The sequence below is a fragment of the Lepeophtheirus salmonis genome, chromosome 1 (genome assembly GCF_016086655.4).
Source record: "Lepeophtheirus salmonis chromosome 1, UVic_Lsal_1.4, whole genome shotgun sequence".
NCBI lineage: Eukaryota > Metazoa > Arthropoda > Copepoda > Siphonostomatoida > Caligidae > Lepeophtheirus > Lepeophtheirus salmonis.
In genome coordinates, this window is record NC_052131.2 from 41,067,410 (window position 1) to 41,087,893 (window position 20,484).

Consider the following 20,484-nt stretch of genomic DNA (forward strand, 5'->3'; position numbering starts at 1 on the left):
TGCCCATCGTCATCATTCCTGTGTTTATGAGTAATAAACAATAGACAAATACACACACTCAAAGAATTTAGATCCAGACTTGTACTCCTCTCTCTCTCTCTCTTATTTTTCCTTCTTCATCATCATCAGAGAAGAAGAGATGGACTAGATAGATCCATTCGTTTTATGCTTAGCTGTAAAATTATGCTATATGAATGTATGCACATATTTGTAATAGCACTCGTACAGCTAATCACATTGTGGGCGATCTATTAAAAATGACAAATTTTACATTTGATTAAAATATTTATCTCTCTCTGTATGTCTAGCGCTGTGTTTATGTAGAATGCATACCATATGTATACTATATAATATAATAAAGATAGATATGAATAGATTGATTTATTATAGGCAAAAAATAAAAGGGAGGTCGACGTGTCAGTCAGTCTTTCCGTCTAAGCAGCAGTATTTTACGAGATTTTCGTCTTGTTTTATTTTATAGACATAGAAGGAAGGTATTTTAATATATATGTATTATATAAAAGTGAGTTAAATACTCTCTCGTACTAGTACTAGTAGTGGGATATCATGATTTCACCCCCTCATTCTAGCTTTGAGTAGAGTTAGACGACGTGAAGGAAGTCGTCGTCCGTCTGCGTGTCCGCGACAAGAGTCACTTTAATAATTATATCATTCAGAGTCGAAGAGGATTGGCTAAATTCTCGTAAAATTATACAGGGAACGACGACTCAAATATATGTAATACATAACATATCTACAATTTTTTAAACTTTCCTTGTATATACTTATATATATATATACATGCATAAGAGTCAATCCTATGTATATTGCTTGTTTTTTGTATGTCCAAGAGGATAAATTGGACTATTAAAAGCCATAGACCATTCACTTTCATTTTGACCCAATATGTGTACATATTTTTGACCAGCTCAGCTTATATTAAGTATAAAAGGTCCGGGATTCATACATAGATAACGCTATCTATTTTTTTAAATTCACCTCTTTTTCAGTTAGTACACACCTTCAAAAAGACAGTTGTCGAAATTTACTAACAATCTGTGCTTTAGTTTGTGAGTTATTGTGCTAAGTGTGACGCTACTTTTGTTATTTCCAAATAAAAAAATTATTTTTAAATTTTACACTCCATCTTGATGAGAAAAAGTACCGTTCAATCCAAGCAATGACTTGAAAAGTGTTATAGGAACTCCGCTCCATAAAGGGAATAATTCCATACCAAGCAAGGGCGTAGGCAGGAATTACTTTGTTTATTATCTTCAATTCTACTCTGAGTCCAAGTAGGCCCTATTCAGATAGCTTCCCAACAAATTTGTCATTCATGAGCTCATATACTCGTGGTTACACTTTACTTAGATGTTCTCTCCTCAAGAATGAAGGAATAATAATAATAGCTTTATAAAGAAAGAAAAAAAAACTGTTCAAATTCCCATGCTAAAAAATGGCTACGATTTACAACCCTTCCTATATATGTATATAAAGGATAGAAGGTATGTTTTGTAGCTGAGAAAAGGTCATTACCCCCGTATTTTCCTTCCTTTTTTCTTCTCCTTTTATTAATATTATTCATGCATATATTTTTTGCAACTTCATGATTCCTTGTCCCTTCTGAATCTCAAAGCGTAATATTATTATTATTGACTTTGTAAATGAAAGCATTTTTTCTTTTGTGAAAGTCATCAAAATGTACATACTAGGTACATATTTGTACAAATTTACTTTGCAGTAAGAGATGATGTTGATGGGGGCCTCTTAGAGTTATGAAAAGAAAAATATAATAATTATTTGAAAGCTTAATTTGGAGAGGTACTGTTCTTTGTTAGTTAGTTAGTTAGCTAGCTAGTTAATTGTAGAAGAAGAAGACGAACCTGAGTTGTGTTTTGTTTTTTAGTTAACCTTGAAAGAATTGCGCTTTCTACATACACATATACTACTCTAATTTTGTCTTCTTACTTATTCCTCCTCCTGAAAAAAGCTATGAACAACACACACAATTTTGTACATAATGCATTTTCACAGCTCCTTCTTCCTCTCCCTATATGGTGTGCAAGTGGCAACCAAAAAATGAGATGAATCATTTTAAATAAAGGATTTACAGTACTTAGGATGAGGATAATGCCATTCAATAATTGAATATTCCGTGGACGAAATATATATTAATAGTTTAATTTTTGACTATTTGAATAGAAATGACTTAAAAATAAGTATTCTGCAGCCCATTATAAATATCAAATACCCAGGGTTATATTATTCACCAATACATAGGAATAACCATCTAATTATAATAGATCCAAATAAAATGATGGGTTCAATTAATGTATGGCAATTAGAGCGACTAATATCGTTATTAAATAATGGATTTAAAGATGAAAAAATTGCCACTTGTACAATTTACCTATACAAGTTGCAAATTGTACACAACCTATATTCATATGAACCATGGATGTATTTAAGTATATATCTATTTTGAGAAGGATTTTGAAGCCTTTTCCAACTTTTGAGCTCAAGTTTGCTAATTTTCAAAAAAATAAAGTTTTAAAAAAATAAAATAAAATGATAAAACAACTACGTGCCATAAGATAGTCTAAAAGTAATTATATGTGCATAATACCTATAATTACTATTGTAGAAGGGAGAGGTGGGCACAATGTCTTTCCACTTTTTTTTCTTTTTTTTCAAAAAGTAGAACGATGAAAGTACTATTTTAAATAAGTGCATTTTTTGCATTCGTGTAATTTGCTTTCTATTTACTCTTCCCTCTCTTTTATAACAACAACGGCAACATTCTTCTCCTCTTTGTAAGAGAGAGGGAGCCGTTCTCTTGGTAGTGCACTTTGAATGAGTGTATATCATTATTTATCATCACCAAGTTAATAGAAAGAGATATATATATATATATATAAGAGCTGTTGCTAACGGAGTTTCTTTTTTTTTTTTTTGCAAATTATATACATATAAACATTTATTGTAACGTTTGTATATTTATATTGTATTAAAAGAGAAAGCTCATATATATAAAATATATGCCATGGAGCCCTGGTTTTTCTTTTTGCTTCCCTTGCACTTTTTCCCCTCTCTTAAAATATACACACATGCATTCTCCTTCAGTGGCCTTGAAAATAAATAGATGTTCTTTTTATTATTCTTCATTCTCCCTAAAAAGTGAAAGTAGGTAGTGTTGCGTATCATGCTTCTTGTGTATTTAACGAAGGAAGAGCAAGAGGAATCCTTTTTCTGCAACAAAACTGCATTATATATTATATAAATCTCTTTTGTCAAATGCATCCATATATTTTGCTCTACTTTTTATATTTTATAATTCAGAATTGCTTTATCGAATCAGGGGTATTTTTATGCTGCGTAAGTTCTACGTGTTGCTTAGTTACTTAAATATATTGTCTGAGCTCCGTCCAACAATCCTTCTAACCCCTTTTTCTATTCTTCTTTTGTCAAGGAAATGCAGTTCCAAAAAACAAAGAAACTCATTACGAAAATGTATTAAAAAACTGCTTTTCTGTTCAAAGTAATGAAAAAGAAAGCTTCTATTTCTAGAATAAGAAATGATTATTTTATTATTCCCCTTATGTACATACATATATTTGCACAAAAATAAAAAAAGTACAGGCGGGAGGGGGAATGATGATCGTTCTATTTATACTACTAGTATATAAATATATACTATGTGCAGTATCGTAAAAAAAAAAAAGTGCACTTATGAATAAATACTCGTTGTGTATGTAGACTGTAGACGTGAATAGAGGGTTGCAAAAAGAAAGAGAAGTTATAGGTGTGAATCAATTACTTTACCATTTTTTTGTGTGTATATCCCCCGCCCTCTCCCATTTAGCGTTACGTTGCAAAAAAAAAAAAAAAAAACACATATATGTATATATGGCCCGTCAACATAAAAGTAAGCTAGAATGGGTTTTTTTCTCTCCGAAAGTGAATGGGTATTGTATTTCTATCCTAAGACAATATTATCGTATATTTATATCAACTAATCATACATATTAACCATTTGGATACATCGCAAATTCCCCTTAAAGAAGTCAAAACTGATCTTTAAAAAAAAAAAATAGCAATACTATTGAGTATCTATCATAAATCATCCCACAAGTTTGAATAATAAGCCTATAATTGAATCAAATATAAATGAAGTAAATAATAGATTGGGGTTTCCTCCTTATCTTGTTTTTTTGTTCAAGATTGTTTCTATGTTCAAAATATTATGTATAATATGTCTCGTGTACTTGGTACACGGTAGGCAGATTGCACACGCTGCAATTTGTAGGTCTCGCTATGTCTTATTTTCCTATACTAATAATAGTACCAGGCATTTCAATTCTGGTGATCAATTTCAATTTGATCTATTAAAATTACTTAATACAAATAACGTTTTATTTAATTATAATATGTAACAAAAGTCATTTCTATTATCTACTAATTAATTGGGCCTGTCATTTCATTCTGATATATGCATATTTAATTAAATTACGTAAAAAATGTGCCATAGAAACCATCTAATGGAATTTACCAGACCCGTTTAAAGTTTAATGATACTTGGGCGTGGAAATGGCACTTGCATTCTAACTACTGTATTTGAAATTATTATTCTCCACATATTTTTTCTATTATTACAACTTGTACAATCTGCTGGCTGTACAACTTACAGCTTGTACACTATATATGTATATTTATCTATACAATATTTAAAAACAATATTCATTCACTCATGTATTTACTATGGTCATATTCTGCTCATCTCTTTAACATCTAAGACGTTGACTTCTTTTTTTATTAATTAATTTATTTATTTGCTACATTTAATTTTACTGTAAATTGAATCGAGTTTATTTATTTATTAATATTACTTGTTATTAGTCTATGTGTATGCATAAGAGAGAGCGGGCAGAGTTGCAGCCAGCCCTTTTTCTCCAACATCAAATAAGCTATAATTTTTTTTTTTTTTTTGAGATATGTGATAAAAACTGATTTGGAGGTGAAGTACTATTTTTTTGTAATAGTGCAGTCATTTTTTTTAATTATAAATTATGGCATTTACTATGAGTTAATATTCTATTTATTAACTTCAAAACTCACTCATTGTGGAAAAATTTGAGATATTGTAACGCTCAGTACAAAGAATATTAATATTAAGAATGTTAGTAAACCAGAGGAGGAGGGCCTGAAAAGGATTGTGGGAATGAATTTTATGATCTATAATCCTGATCAGTCATCTATTGTATTAATCTTATTATTTCTTAATGTACTAAAATAATAGTTGATAGAAAGGTAATAATTCTTTTTTTCTAACTCAAATTTTATTTTGTTAACTGTTGCTACTGATCCTGGCTATCTTTAAATAGATTTAAACAATAGTGAATATGTTTAGGTATGTTTGGAGAGTTTAAGTTAACCCAGTTTGGAGTTATTGAGGCAAAAGCAAAAAGTGAGGCAACCTCTCTCTCTCTCGTCTTCCCTACTAGTATGTATGTATATAAATTTTTCATAAAGTGGAGACACAACCACGACCGACCGGTGCCGGGGAAATAGAAAAAAAGAATAAGGTTGAGTGATTTTTTTAAAGAAAAGTTTCCGTCAATTTACATTATACTTAAATAAGTGAAAGCAGATTATTTGTTTTTTTTTGTACGCTTATTTTGATGTCGGATATTGTTATTTTAGATGGAGTAATTTTGGTTTAGTCTATATATTTTTGCTCAACTTTTCTAGAAATCCTTTTTTTTTTTGTCGCCCGTTGTTATTCAATTATTTTGAGCTAATGGCGGTCATTGGCGGGCCTTGTCGTAGGAAATTAGCAGCAAGAGTCAAGGAAATGACCACTGCATTAAGAATCCAATCGGCAATGTTTCCCGAGAATCTTTTCAGGTCGCCTGTTGATGTTAAGGTATGTTCTTTATAGTACTGATCGACAGTTCAAAGGCATGGGTTAAAGTTGAGTGGTTCATTAGGACCTAAAGCAATGAGAATACCAACACTTTAACTGTCCTAAGAAACTACCATTCTACCGCACCAACCATTATTATTTACTCATCTCTATTATGTAAATTTTGAGAGTTTAATGTTTTACAATTTTCTGATGAACCATGTTGTAGAACACATCATTAGCTGTCGATTACTAAGAAAAATATTTTGCTAGTCGCCACCATGAGCAGACAGTACCAGAATAGGATTGAGATTGCAGCGCTCCTCCGCGCGGGATTATCTCAGAAGGCCATCTGGGGAGCAGACTGGGGCCTCGAGAAAGACGATTTACATTGTCTCTATGCGGTTGAAGATCGGGGAGGACCTCAGTCACTCTCCAGGAGCAGGCAGGAAACCCTCCATTTCCGTCAACCGCCTGAAGTGATCCTTCAAGTAAAAGCCGAAGTCCTCAATTGCTTTCATGGCCAGGAAGATGAAGAAGTCCCCATCAGCAGTGTCCAGTGCTCTACAAAAAGGCAGGAGGAAAGACTTTGTGGGATATTCCACGGACTCAGGTAGACATAAAACCTGAGGAAAGTCGGTGTGGAGCGTGCCAAAAAGATCCTGAACCACCTCAAGTGAACATGTAGACTCATCTGATCTTTTCTGATAAGATGCCTTTTACTGTTAACCATTAAAACCCCTACTTCAGTTATGATTGTAGGTCTGGTTGTATCCAACGGGAAGGCCATTAATCCCCTATAGTTCCCTTTAGGATACAGGCTGAAGAGCGGTGAGTACGTCAAAATTATGGATACCACAGTTATCCCATAGATCAAATCTATCATTAGCAATTCTCCCTGGGTGTTCCAACAAGATGGAGTACCTTCCCACACCACAAAGAAAACACAGACTGGCTCCAGGTCAACTTATACTTCTGGGAGAAGAAATTCTGGGGGCTGCGGAGACCAGACCTCAACCCCCTAGATTATTCCATCTAGGTGCACTTGGAGTGCAAGGACTGCAGGAGACGCCACTACAGAACCTGCGCCCTGAATACCTCTGTCAACATGGCCTGCGTCTCCATGAGTTCCGAGTACAACCAGAGGTCTTGAGCAGCTACCATCGCCGCCTAGAGCTCACCTTATTCTGAGGGTGGATACATTGACTAAAACATGTTCTTTCGGTTTCAATTAATAATAATTGTTTCCTAATTCACGCAGAATCCTGCCTTAGACTTTAATACTATTTCCGTTAAAATGGGTAAATAGTAACGGTTGGCCTGGAATACCAATAATTAACGAAAGTCTTTATTAATTTAAAAACTTCATCTGGTCCAGAAAATATAAGTAGTGTGGCTATTTCCATTATATTTCAACAAATTTTCAAACAATTTATACAAACTATGATGAAAATTAATTTTATATCATTAATTATAATCTCCTAAAAAAATAATTTTAAAATCGACCAACTGGTTAGAAAGATTCAAAATCTTAACCACTTGGTGGCGCTCACATATTGAAAAACTTTAATCACTGATTTTAGGGGTTATACTTATTATAGAAGTATGAATTTGATGGTAAAATCAGTGTAAAAATAAGGAAAATCAATTATTTTCAATGTTTTTATGTTTCGAGAGGAATGTCCTTCGGGCCCAATTTGAGGATAAAGGATTGTACGAAATTTCGAAGATTTTTTTTTTCTTGCATTTCTTCAAGAGATCCATATTCCACTGAAAAAGTGTATTTATGTTAGTTACTACACTCAACTTTAATTCAACCATGCAAATTTAAGTGTAAGTTTAACTGCATACATACCATTTTTAAATATTTATTTACATAATTCAACCATTGGTATATAATATATTGTATTTGTTGAAATGTAATACAAATCCCCTAGTATTACTAAAGTAATAATTCTCCTTGTTGATGATTCCTAAAATAGAGTTGAAATTTCTATCTATGTATATTTATGAGTAGCACAAATAGATGTGGTACTCTTTCATTATATTGTTTCCCTTTTTTAACAAAGTTTTAGGTTATATTTATAAAAAAAACAGTGCTCAATAGTAGGCAACCTATAAAAAAATGTAGATAGATTACCTAATGTTAGGTAACCCCGTAAATGGTCCAATCTAATCGAGAATGAAGTAACTTGATTTGTCTTGTTGCGCCAACAAAGCCAAATGAAGAAAAGTATACCTTGGTATATATCTTAAAGTTGCTTTTAATAAATATGATTTACAAATATCCCTTTTGCGAGTCATTAATTGTACTGAATTCAATCTTTTCATTCGTTAATGCAATAATACATTGGTAAACATATTTTAGCGAATCTGAATTAATTTTCATTGCTTTACTTAATATGAAATTTTTCCATCAGATAACAATAACATTAGGTACTTTTAAGGAATAATATCTTGTAAACGTTAGCATGATTTTCTATACCTGAAACATCCTAATTTGCTAAATTAAACCACTACTAAGTTTAGGGAAAGTAGGATATAACATAATTGATTCAATTAATAGTACGTGAGCGTTAGCTTATTATTTGTAGGACTCATTGTAGCTATATTTATCCATTCTTGTCTCTGGGAAAATATCTGTTTTTATCATATCAATCTGGAGTTTCAAGAACTGTGTCAATGGAAGGATTTAATAATAAGATTATATATTCTTTTAAATACTTGATTCCTTTATTTTCAGCACATTATTTGTAATTATATTTTCCTTTTTTTTTTTTTTTTTAGCCCAACAACAATGATCTCATTTCGTCTCCCACCTTTTCTCGAAAGCAATCCTCTTCTGTTGCATCATCTCCACACAACTTGGAACCTCGATCCAGAAATCCCAGTGATTTTCAGTCTCAATCCAGTCTTGAAAAACAACGATCCTCTCAAAGGTCTTCGCTCCTAGAATATGTAAGTACAATTTTACTTAAGTAAGTATATAGAACATAGTTTTCATGTGACGTCAGGATTGTTAATGTAGACTATCTTGGGGGGATGGTCCAAATAACCAAGTTTATTTTTAGAACCAAACCCTTTTTTCATTGAAATTAAGGAAGATGGTAAATTAAAATTGGAAAATTTGATGTTTAAATGGAACTGACAAGTAAAAAGAATAAAACCTCTACCACCTTTCAAAACTGTGCTCACTTCACGTCCAAATTCGTATATATAAGATTCTAATATCTATTAAAAATAGGTCGTTACATCATACATTCATATTAATATAACCAATAGATTTAGCTATTACATTTGCAAAGATAAGACATTTTTCTCATATTATCCTACTTTTCTGTTTCCTAATTGATCGAAAACAAAATTACTTGTTAAAATCCAGCTATTTCATTGGGATTAACTTTTAATTCAAGTATCATTGTTTTTCTTTGCTAACAGGTACTATTCAATTCAAGTTCTAAGTTTTTTACTTATAAGACTTAAATACATTTGATAAAGTTTCTTAAATATTTCGAAAATATGTTCATAAGATTTTGAAATATATAAACTAAGAGCCTAGCCCCTATTATGGTCCACAATTATGATTAAATTACACATGCAATTTGTAACGTCAATAAAAACGCTTAAATCCTCGGAAGAATATTCACTAAAAGATTCTCACAACCTCGACTCATGGTTGTCTTTCTTTTGAGTATTACAAACATAGTCTTTGGAAAGGAAGAAGAATGGCTCCGTATATTTGAAGAAAAAAAATATTTATGCAATTATATTCAGGGGCGTCCGCAGGATTAGATTATATTTATTTTTTTAATTTTTGCTCGGCTGCTTAATTTGGTTTGATGACATTTTTTTTTGTGGAAATTTTTTTTTCCTCTTATTAATTTATTAAAAAAATTCCTTTAGAAAAGGTGATTTAGAAGGTACCCTCCAGCCCACCTCCTGCGGACACCCCTGAAGTTTCATGCATACATTCAATAATGAAAAGTATATATAATTGTAGTCACTTGAATTTAACAAAAATTCAAAAAGAAATAGTCAATCATAATGATCTCCATATATGTATGTTTATTTATGATAGAAGTTGTTCCAATATATAATATTTAAAATTATTTTGCTTCTATTTGACATGCCTGATGTGTTAGATGACTCATGTTGTTACATGTTCTTTATGTACATGAATATGACTCAATCACCTTATGAAAAGGAGAAACTCATTCTTCCCCTGTTATAGCTTATAATAACGCTGTGTTGTTTGTACTCTAACCAAGTGGTTCAACTGTTACTTTATGTAATTGATAATATTACTTCAATGTATGTTATGCATGTATGCATAGGTGGATGGATGGATAACTAACTACATTCCATTCCTTTTTAAGTGTCAGGTAATCTTGTTCTCATACATTCATGTAGATACTTAACTAATAATAATATACATACCTAGAGATAAAGAGAGTTAGATACCTATTCTTATTCTATGTACCTACATACTCTATGTTAATTCAAATCAAACAAATAATATGTTACTTGTCAACACAAAAACAAGCTAGAATGATTTTTTTCAAAATTGAGTATGAATTAAATGCGTATTCTTCCACAAAATATCCTCGATTTCTATCAACGAATATATAATTTAAAAGTGCTAATGCTATATGGGGCCAATATAAGTCTCTTGAATAAAATAAAGGATCTTACCTATAGCTAAAACTACTGAGTATCTGAACTCCTCCCACAAATTTTAATAATAATTCTATAATCTATGTCTTAGAAATATACATATATAATGTAATAAAATATACTGGGTCTTTCTCCTCGTCTTGTTCTTATGTTGACTCAACAAATGCGTATGTATATATAGATATTAGTATTGAGACTCGGTCTGAGACCAATTTTTCTGCGCTTTGGACTTATGTAGTTTTTTCTAGGACGGGGAACGAAATTCAGATTAAAATAACGGATTTTTTTGTAGATCGAATTTCACTATGACACCAAAGTTCGATCCGATATAATACCGATCTGAAATCCAACACTAATGATTTAACAGAAACTGTGTACGGCTAAGCCTCGTACATTGTTTATATATATATATATATATTGAGGCTCACTTACCAAGGGGGAGCGAAATGAGATTATTCATAACATAAGTTGGGACCTTTTATTAGTGTTGAATCTCTATCTGAAACTTAATTTTATCCCTGACTCGGTTTCAATGACGGTTTCTGAGCTTTGAAACCTTGTACCGAAAAAAAAAATAGTACTTAAAAATTTCTTCTTTTCTTAAAAAATGTCATTTATTTGTGTCACCGATCGATTTTTATATGTGGATCGAATGTTACGAGACTGAATTAGACCAAACCGTGACCGAACAAGTTTGCTGTTACAAAAATTATTATGACCTCATACCAGTATACTACCTCTTTTTAACCTCATTGCCATTGCTCGATATTTTTCTCTAAATGAGGCCCCAATAAGCCCTAGATATTTATAAAATGTAGCACTTTGGCAATTAGATCCAGAGCTTGTCTTGGTTTGCTTCAGGAAGAAATATTTGGATGTTTTATGTTACCTTATGTATTTGGGCCTATAGGGGATAAGCAAATGTTCAGGCGTTGAAGGAGGCCGTTGTTACTTTAGCTAAGTTTCATGTGGGAGAAATTAACCATCCTTGAGAGTTGTCTTGGCTGTATCGAGCTGTCATGAAATATTTATTTTCCAAAAATGTCTGAAACAGCTAGTCACATCTATTTAGTATCTGTTGACAGTTACTCATCAAAGTTTAAGCCATTTTGCACAATACATATTTAATGACAGCTTGATACTCGATTTTGTCCGTTTCCTCAAAAACACACAACTCAATTCACTGTTGCATAACAACTGCACGCTCAAAATAGCTGAAAAATAGTGAGTAACTGTCAAGAGATGCTAGATAGATGCAAACAGCTTTTATTCATTAGTGCTGGCACCTTCCCGTTGAAGTCGAAAACTTTTCAGACCACCCTCGTACTTCATTTTTCTTTTTTAATATGATTTTTAGCTTAAAAAGATTGTTGTTGAAAATGAGTTTTCAACATATATTTGATAGTAAAGCAAAGTTGGTCAGTCTTTTTGTTTATTTATTTGTGTGTCGGATGAGGTCTCATTTTTAACAAGGAGTTCATATTAAAAAAAAGGAAAGAAAAAGATAGTATATATCACGTCGTTACTTTATTGTATCACGGCACCTTTTGTCCAAAAAGAAACTGAAAAAAGGCCCAAAATCATCTGGTAGTTAGCCAAATAAGTCTATAGTTCTGAATTTCAATTATCTCTAATATACTCCCAGACTATCGCTTTTATATTATTTTTAAAAAGAATTATATATTATTAAAATCTACATGGTATATTCAATACTGTATTACAATATTTTATTAAAAGAGTAGTTATTATGTTATTTCTATAAAAAAAATAGCCAAAATTTCTTCATAAAAATTAATAAACTTCTATGAACGACGAGTGATCAACAAGAAATTATATTTCTTTTCTGTTGGAAATGGATTAATGAGTATAGAATAACTTATTAGCAAAAAGAATAAATTATGAAATAGCCATGACGTATCAAGGGAGAAGAGGTAATCGACACCTGACAACAAAATGCATAGGGTATCTTTGTGTTAGCAAGTGGTTTTGTGTTGATCCTTATTTATTCGGTCCAGTCCAGTCTTAGGACCGGTCCTTGGAATTTTTCATAAAAATATCGATGGTTTATTAAACCAAATAAGATATATGTAATAAGATTATTGCACATATCTTTCATTATAATACGAACATATTATTTTGTTACTTGGTTATATAATTTATAATAATTTAAAAAAAAAAGGAAGCACGCCCTCATTGACGTCACGAGGGATCAATTTTACCTTCTTTATGGACCGACAAGTGGAACAGGACTGGATGCGACCGTAAAGGACTGGGCCGCAATCCTTGGTCCTAAACAAGTACCGACACAACACTATTAGCGAGGTAATGATGTGATATATATGTGGATATGTTAAGTACATAGATGGCGCTACTACAAAAAAATTCACAGTTGGATTGCCATATGATTCTCTTTCAAACTAGTTATACAGCGATGTTTTTACTATTTAATACATTGCTTATCATTGATTTGAATACTATTACTTTATTCAATTTTCATAAAGTTTCAATAGATTTAGAATTTAAGTATAATATATTTAACGAATTCTTTAAAATCCCAGCTACATCGCTGTCCAGCAAATAAATAAACTTTTTGAGGTATAACTACATAATTTAGACATTAATATTCTTTTTTCAAATTCTTGTCCCCGGTATGTTTGATATTTTTCGACTTCCGAATCCCATTGGTTCATCCGGGGAATATTTGAATATATCTGAGGTTAACTATAGTTTTTTTATCTATTGAGTGGGGCAAATTTTGTCAAATTTTACTTAATGGCAATAGTCATAATTTCAAGTGCAAGATAAATTATTTAGTACGACGGATGTTTGACTTTCACCACGCCTTTAATATTGAGGTCATAGTAAATGAGTGGTTGTGTGTTTCGTCAAAATCTGTTTTTATTGCCCAGCAGTCGGTACGATACATTAAACTGAACATTCTACCATTAGTGACGTCATAGACTATGACTGATTGCGTGTTTTGTCAAAATCTGCCTGTTTTGCTCAGCAGTCGATACAATACGTCAGACTGAAAATTCTAGTAAGCCCGTTTACTTGATGGTCTAACCTTGTATTTATATTAACCATGGTTATGAGGATATTTTCAAATTTAATGCGCCATCTATTGTTCAAATATGCCAAACAAACAAATGCCCATTAAAAATGATTCGATTGCGGGTAATTAAAGGTTTTAATTTTTTGAGGAGAAAAATTGTAATTACTCTGTTTATATTGACCAGGTAAGGTAATTTTTTCATCATTGCATTTTTCACCTAAAATTAAATAATAGTTATTAAATAAAAAATATCAAATTATGATTTTTTGTTAGAATACCTAATATATTATATACAAAATTAGTGATGGGACGATTTCAAAAAATGCCAATTCTTTAATATTTTAAATAATAGTTAAAAAATACCATTTTGCTATAAATTTCTAAGAATTACAACTGATAGAATAAACCGCGATTCTTTTTCCTGGAGTGAGTAATCCTACGGCAAACTTTGCAAAGGCTAGCTTTCCTCGATCCCTTTACAAAACTTATTCCCCTAAAACAACAATATGTGCACCGAGTGTATGTGTTAAGAACACTTGTTCACGTTTAGTTTTTCTTCAATTTGTTTCTTCTCAATTTTCAAGCATTTTTTTACATAAACTATTTTATTAGAATATTTGTAAAATTATAATACTCAAGTAACAAATTCCCTTTGTCGTTTTTTATATCTTGACAGATATATGTAATAATATTTTTTCATAACTTAGAAAAGTAATAAACAGTTAAATACCTGTAATAGATAATAATACATAAGAATCCAAACTGCAAATTAAACATTATTTTTACTATGCCGGTTCTAGAAAAAACCCGATTCTCCGATTCTGATTAATTGTTCCATAACTATACAAGATAATAAATGTGACTTTAAATAAGGCTTAGCAACGAGCATGGTCAGATAAAGCACAATCAGTAAGTGCTCTAGACAGGGGAAAAATTATCGACCTGTGATTATTTTTTCATTATTGAGGAAATAACACCCGAGTATTGAGTAGCTAAAGAGTGGCCCACAAAACTTTTTCTTTTTGATATCACTATAAAAAAAAAAAAGACTGATGGATAATTTTTCAATAATTTTTATTTTATTTTATCCGGTTAATAATGGAGCTCCACTTTATTCATATGGCCGCCGTCGCTGGCCTTACAGTAGCCCATTCTGTTGACCCAATTTTTCAATACATTTTCGATTGTGTGAGCTTCAATAGCTGCAATGGCGACTCCAATTTCGTGTTTCAAATCGTCAATCGTCTCTGGATGGTTGGTGTAACATTTATCTTTGACGGTTCCCTACAAAAAAAATAGTCCAACAGAGTCAAATTGCAGCTACGAGGTGGCCAGTTGACGTTGCCATTTCGGCTTATGATGCGATTGTCGAAGACAGTGCGCAAAAGATCCACTGTAACGTTGGCTGTGTGGCACGTAGCGCCATCCTGTTGGAACCAAATGTCGTCAATGTCTTCCTTTTCCATTTGGGGAAACAAAAAATCTTCCAACATGGCCCGAAGGCGCTCACCATTGACCGTAACGGCAGCTCCTTGCTCGTTTTTTCGCTTTCGGCATCAGCAGCAATGTTTTCGATTGAGCGCACTGGACGAACACGGGAACGCGTTGTTTTATCCATTAACGAACCTGTTTTGCGCACACGCTTCACAAATTTATCCACGAACTGCCTGGAAGGTGCTTTATTTCGATCGACGTAATTTTCTTGCAGTTTCGTTTGAAAACTCTCCATTTTGGAAGTAAGTCTTCAGTATTTTCTTCTGATTGGAGTTTTTTCTGATCGACGATCAATCGCAATATGCGATATTATATTGCTAATTGCAGTATCGCAATATGTCCTAATCTTTATATCGCAACAGAATCGCAAAAAAAAAAAAAAAAAAAAAAAAAAATACAGTCCAAACAGTGGACTGCAAAGATTTTCGTCAAATGAAGAGGCAATCACCTTCGGAAACAATTATTTTGCAGAAAAACACCCGAGTGCTATTTGGACGACTTCCAGAGATGGGTGAAGTGTGTAGAGTTACAAGGAGAATATATTGAAAAATGATGAAAAACACGTTAAACAGAAGCGTGATTATTCCATGTGTCTAGAATTCCACATCATGATGTAAATAATTGCGGATAAGATGCCCAACGGTCATTTTCTACAACACAATACGTCATCTATTATTCTTTTAAGCAGGATTGTGAATGGAACGCAAAATTGAACGGTGTTCCATGGAACGTGCGTTCAATGAACGGAATGGGTTTTTTTGTTTTTTTTTTAACGATGAAGGCTGAACGCTAAAAATAAGTGATATTAATTTAGAAAGGGGTGTAGTTGTTCACTGGATAAGTATTCTAGAAATACGACAATGCAAACTCAGGGGCAATTTTTGAAATTGGGGAGTGACCTAAAGCCTCCACGCCTGCAGACGCACCTGACGTAAATATTCATATAAATATGAATTAACCACTCTAAAAAGTACATAACTATTATTTATGCCCCTTTTACGCAGTAATGATTTAATTTATCTTGTACTCAATGAAACACATTCTCAAGCACTTTGTTTTTTATTTTTGGCTTTAATTTTTCGTATAGATGTAAAGTACTTCACATTGAGTGGATATTTGAGTTAGATAAAGATAACATGCTTAACGCTACTGGTTGCAATCAAGGTTAATAGTATTTCTATTAATCTTGGCTGCAATGTATTTTTTTCAATGTCGCCTACATGTCAGGGTTTAGTTTTTTAAAAATATATTTATTTTTATGAAAAGTACACGAATCAAATAAACAAAGGTTCAATCATTTATATTTATCAAATGACAAGCAATATTTCAAAAAATATTGCGGTCAATTAAAGGCATTGAATTCAAATTTCTGGGATGAATATAAATACCCGAGAGGGTAAACTGTAGTTTAAAAACTCCGATTTATCTATTTGACTTAATTTGGCCCAATATTGTCTTCGAAATATAATTTATGGTTTTCCTAATTCTATAAATGCGCCGGTGAATTTTGGCTACTTTAAGTACAATTAGCGGTGCCTCCAAAGTATTAATCTGAATAATTTATTGATTTGGTTGGATTTGACTAGTGACTAAAAATAGGCCAATAGTGTCGACTCATGATAAAATATAATAAAACATTATGATAAAATATAATAAAACATTATGATAAAGTTTAATAAAACAATATGATAAAATCTAATGAAATAATATGGTAAAATGAAATGATATAATGTGGTGTGGAATTAAAGTAGATGTGGATTATTTCTTAAAAGTCTCTTAAAGCCGCAAAGTGAGACGTTCTTCTCACCTATTCGGGGAGACTGTTCCATATCCGTATAGTTCGATTAAAAAAGCTATGTCGGAGGTAATTAGTATTTGTCGATAGCTGAACTAAGTAAAAATCGGAAGACAACCTAGTGCTGTACACCTTACTACATACTTTGGGCTTGATATTACAATGAGTCAGTCCATTAATAACTTCAAACATCATAACCACATCCTCAAGTTTCCTCCTCTTTTCAAGCGGCATCAGCCCGACTAGATGTAAACCAACCTCATAGGATATATCGCCGCATACCATCTTAATAAAGCGTTTTTGTGTATTTTCAAGAGCTCTGATTTCCTTTCTATACATTGGATTCCACAACGGAACGAACATAATGGCTGAACGAAAAAAGAAAATTGAACGGAACCCATAGGTACAAGCCTGCTTTTAAATTACTCTCAGAATGCACTTTTGACTTACCCTGTATTTATGTCTTTGGAAAAAAATGAAAAAACAACAACAAAAAAGCGATTGACGTCATTAAAGCTTTTGCTTTAATGACGACCATTAGTAGGGAAACATTACTCTCATCGTTGCTTTAAATCATCGTAAGCATCATCATCATATTTGGATTATTTTGAATATGACTAAGCAGTTTCTTCTTTATTATTACTATTATTTTGAATTAATGTAGAGTGAGTCAGGGCCTGAGTGGTTGTGGTGGATTACCTTTAGCATTGTACTATGATACATGTATGTACCTTGTACATAATAATTCAATGGTTCAATTTGCACTCTTCTTTGATTGATTAATGGAGAAAAAAGGTCTTCATCATTTTAAATTCATCTACTAGAAGAGATGATGAGTATGAAAGGAGAAAGGCACACTCTACTACCTAATACTGCTCCCTTTAGCTCTATGTATATTATTATGTAGTCATTATCATTTATTATTATTATTTTACTCTGCACACAACATACTTCGCCCTTCTCATATACATTATATTTAAGGATGCTGACTTGCATATTTTCATTTATGCATTTTAACAAGTTTTTCGTAGTTGTAATTATGTAATGTACTAATGTGCTGCTACTCTCTCTGGCCTTGTTTATGTACAGCATTGTACATATATATATATTTGCAGTTCACTAGGGCTTTTTGAGCATCACCAAGACTCTATGAACATATTATTTATTATATACAGAGTAGGTCTACTCACATACTTTTTAATCACTTTTTGTTGAAAATAAATTGATATTTGTATTAAATTTCGACAGTAAATACTAGTGTTGAGACTCGGTCCAAGACTGTAATTGAATCGCCGTCAAATCGTGGACGGATTTTCTCCCCATTCCTGATTTAATTATGAGTTGCGCAAATATGCTTTATACAACACTTTTAACTTCATATCACGTTATCAACAGTTCTACTGTACAGGATGCGACCTCTATTTAACAACGAACACAGTGTTTAAAAAGGATTTTCTCATAAACTTAATCACCCAATTTAATAAAAAACAATGACAAATGAAAGTGAAATCAGCAAAAAAATTCAATAACATCCCCTTTACCGTCAATAGCACCCTCGACTCGACCTCGGGAACGGGAGCAGGTCTTCTTTGGGAGATTCCAGAATTCCTCTCGGATCCTGGAAATCGGATCAGATTTTGTGTTGCAAGTGATCTGTTGGTGGGTCACTTAACTGCACCCTACAAAAAGAACTCCGCAGAGTTGAGGTCCTTTAAGCTTGGAGGCCAAACACTGGTTCCAACTAATCATAAAAAAATTCTGACAACCAGATCAACGTATCTTTGTCTTGTGACATGGAGCAGAGTCATAGTTACATCAAGTTCCTACCTGACTATTTAAAAAAATGACTTTTCCAGGTTGATGAAGTTTGCAATCTCTACATTGTCTCGTCCGGCGCGGATCGCAATAAGGACACTTTACCCTTATCCCCTTGATCGACGTCATTTTTAAACACTTCTGACCAGCCACCAAAATAACAAACAACATCCTACCTCCGCGTACGCAACTATTACAGTCGCTCAAAGTGCGTTGATAAAAAACAGCCGTAAGCTGTAGAATCAGTCTATGATTTTCAGACCGAAACCCAACGCTAGTAAATAGAATAATACAGCGGGGACTGCTAACATCTTTGCCATTTATCTTCCTTTCTTCTTTCTATATATTTATTTAAAGCAGAAATTCTAATAAAATAATACATAAAATAAAATAAAAAGGAGGGAAGAGAGAAAATTGCCATCTCATCACTTTATAAAAGTACGTGTAGGGTGTTGATATTCTTCTTCTTTCTTCAAGGCCTTGATCCTTTTGCAGCCATCATTAAAAAGGTTCTTTCTAGTGTACATGATAATGATAATAGAATCCACATAATAATATTATAAAATATATGTTACAGGAACTCAGCCTTGATTGCTTTAGCTCCAAGGATGTCTGTTTCTCCCTTGTTGTTCTTCTTCTCTTTCTTTTGAGATAAAATGTGTTATTTTTAATTAATCAAACTTTCAGTCTAGACAATAACATGTATTTACATATACACATTTATATATATGTACGTAACGATTGATTTCATAGCTATGTAGTAGGTACCTACAGTTTTTAGAGTACATAAATGCAATTATAAATCAACTACTTACTTCTCTGTCCTTCTATATAATCCCTCAGTTCCTCCTCCCTAGTCAAACGGGCCTCTCAATCCTTATTATAATTTGTACAAAACACTAATTCCTGCTGCTCCTTCTCCTCAAAAATGATTAGTCATGCTCTTATAATTATCAACGCACATAGAGTAAATAATACATTATGTACATATGATATTTTTGAAATGATGATCAAAAATGCATAAAAGCAGGTCTCTATCACTCTCACACACAATGGAAACTCATACATAGTTGTTTTGTCACCACAAAAGTAAGTTAGAAGGATTTTTCTCAAAGTTGAATCTACATTACAATTGTATTCTTCGACAAAACATGTTCCATTTCTATCAACAAACTATTCCTATTAATCCTATTGGTCTACCGCAAGCTGCACTTTAAGTATCTAAAATTGATATTGACAATAAAAGAATGATAAATTGATAAATTTTATTTGAAAGAAGTCATATCAGGGATAATATAAGTTTTTAAACTATAGCTAAAATTATTTGGTACCTTTATTCATGCCAGTAATTTGCATACATAGCGTATATTTCACAGAAATACTAGGTATGTGCCTATGAAATAAAACTTTCGACTATTGGCCCCTAGGGGTCGCCAGTTAGACATTATACACCGGTCTAAAAATCTAAAGTCTTATTTCGACATTTGTCAACAATATTTAATTCATTGTTTGTATAGTTTCATTCAACAACGCACTTTTTTTCGCTCGTAAAAATGTCTAATTTTGTACCTACAAACTACGATGTACGGACATCATTGATTTTCTTTTACCAATTGAAAAACAAAGCTTCTCAAGCCCATCAAATGCTGGTGGAAGTTAACGGTGGACATGCTCTAAGCAGAACACAGTGCTTCAGGTGGTTGAAAAATTCTAAAGTGGCGGTTTTGACGTGAGAATTGCAAGCATTGC

The 20,484-nt window shown here is 32.4% G+C and overlaps 1 protein-coding gene across 9 annotated transcripts in view; it reads left to right on the forward strand.

The window, feature by feature from the left end:
- LOC121128905 (uncharacterized) overlaps nucleotides 1-20,484 on the forward strand; it is a 48,746-nt gene that overhangs the window by 19,476 nt on the left and 8,786 nt on the right. For all 9 annotated transcript variants that reach the window (XM_071892999.1, XM_040724520.2, XM_040724530.2 and 6 more), the window contains one exon: nucleotides 8,690-8,860. In XM_071892999.1, coding sequence (XP_071749100.1) covers nucleotides 8,690-8,860 — 171 coding nt within the window. The remainder of the gene's footprint in view (nucleotides 1-8,689; nucleotides 8,861-20,484) is intronic.